At 42.1% G+C, this 2,009-nt stretch overlaps 1 protein-coding gene across 1 annotated transcript in view; it reads left to right on the plus strand.

The window, feature by feature from the left end:
- The window catches only part of LOC103375547 (gamma-aminobutyric acid type B receptor subunit 2-like), a gene marked incomplete at its 5' end in the record, with an annotated part of 17,870 nt that overhangs the window by 9,273 nt on the left and 6,588 nt on the right, over positions 1-2,009 (plus strand). Inside the window, 4 exons of the mRNA XM_008305856.1 lie at positions 710-943; positions 1,419-1,479; positions 1,568-1,648; positions 1,896-1,945. Of these exons, the coding sequence (XP_008304078.1) occupies positions 710-943; positions 1,419-1,479; positions 1,568-1,648; positions 1,896-1,945 (426 nt within the window). The remainder of the gene's footprint in view (positions 1-709; positions 944-1,418; positions 1,480-1,567; positions 1,649-1,895; positions 1,946-2,009) is intronic.

A 2,009-nucleotide genomic window follows, 5' to 3' on the forward strand; every position in this document is an offset into this window, starting at 1 on the left:
GAGAGTTTACTTCATCATGTGTCTCTGTGGGTCAGACTAACTCACTCTGTTACAGAGATTCAGAGAAACTAATACTAAACTCTGCATATCGTGTTTAATCCTATTCAGGGTTTCATGATGCCATTCGCAGAAGGTCTTTCAGGGTTTATTGGACCCCAAGAAAGAATATGTGCAAAATATTTGTTGGTATTCATTATAGACTTTAATACTATGTTAAATGAATGTTCTGACAAGTTGATGTATTTTTGGTTCCAAACGTCCCTCTTATTATATATTTTTTTAGAGAAATCTTCAAAAATAAAAAAGCAATACCTGTCACTGGTCCAAAAGACCCCAAAAGTCTTGAATAGGTTTAAGAATCAAACTTTCTGGAAAAAACTCAGCTGCTGACTGTGACGGGGGATCAGCAACATGTGGACTGCAGCGCTTAAAAAAACAAAAAAACAAAACAATGTACCAAATGACCTGAAATGTGTCCAAAAGGACTCAAAACGTGTTCAAAAATCACAAATATAATATAAACAACACATAAAATTGTCCAAACTGCCAAAAATCTGTGTCTCCATTTGATTCAGCTCCTCATCTGTGTTTTTTGTAAAGCTGCAAGGAGAGTTTAGTTTCCCTGAATCTCCACAGCAGAAGAACAGAAGTAAGCCTGACCCACAGAGAATGAAATCAACCAGAATCAGCTGTGAATGTCGTCCTGCAGACTCCCCAGGATTACCAGGACACGTACCTGCGACACTTGGACCAGAACTCTGAGCTCAGCCCGCTGCACTCCTTTGCCTACGATGCTGTTTGGGTCGCAGCCCGAGCTCTGGTTCAGGCCATGGAGGCACAAAAACAGCGACAGAAGTACAGCCGGAACGTGACGGTTGGCGAGGAGGCGGCGGAGAGGACGCTGGTGGAGGCCCTGAAGAGCTCGCAGTTCCAAGGAGTCACGGTGAGCTGATCTGAAACATACATGAAACACAACAAAACACACCTGAGATATACACCTAAACATACCTGAAACACACCTGAAACAGACACCTGAAACATATACCTGAACACACACAGGGCTAAATAAACTGATGATGGAGTAAAACAACATTTTGAGATGAGAACACATCATGGAGATAGAGTCAGGATGTGGCTAGCCTAGCTTAGCATAAAGGCTGTAAGCTAATGGGGAAGCAGCTAGCTGCTCAGCTAAAGTTCAGAAACACACCTGTTGTACGTCTTATTTAATTACACAGAGATGTGAAAACATTAGTTTGTGGTTTTAACTGTTTCATGTCATGTTAATTAGTGGGCTGTAGGTGTGTTTGTAGGTGTATGTTTGGACTGACTTTTCTTTCTCTCTTTGTCAGCAGTATGTTTAATGTTATGTCACCTACATGTTGATGATAATGATTATAACATCGGTGCGTTTTCAGGGTCCAGTTTCTTTCAGACACGGGGAGAGAATGACGTTGATCGAGCTGATCCAGTTCCAAGGTGATGTTAGCGTCATGCATCAGCTCTGTACTATTATTACACAGTAATACACAGTAATGCACATGTTCAGTACTGTGTGTGTCTGCAGGCAGCAGTGGTGTGTTGGTTGGAGAGTTTAACACCAGCAACCAGCAGCTCCGACTGATCAACCACCTGCTCAGGTTTAAAGGTCAGAAAATAAACTCACACTTTATATCTGAAACCACAAGTGAATGTTCTTGCAGATTTCAGTCCTGGTTGATTTGGCAGCACCTGAAGTTACACCTTCATCAGTGGGTCATGCACTGTAAGGAGAAAAAAAAAATGGTGACAATGTGGCAGCAAGCATGTCAGAAGAATCTGCTTTAAAAAAAAGAGGAATAATGATAATTGATAGCGATATATATAAATATTTGATTTTGTGTGTTTCCCTGCAGGTGGAACACCAGCCAGAGACCAGCCAGAGGTTCGTCGGCAGCAGCGTCAGGTTCACTTCCTGTTCTACAGCTTCCTGTTCTCAGCTGCTGCTGTCACCATCATCATCACCATCT

This window comes from Stegastes partitus, unplaced genomic scaffold, assembly GCF_000690725.1.
Source record: "Stegastes partitus isolate 25-593 unplaced genomic scaffold, Stegastes_partitus-1.0.2 Scaffold2659, whole genome shotgun sequence".
Lineage (NCBI taxonomy): Eukaryota > Metazoa > Chordata > Actinopteri > Pomacentridae > Stegastes > Stegastes partitus.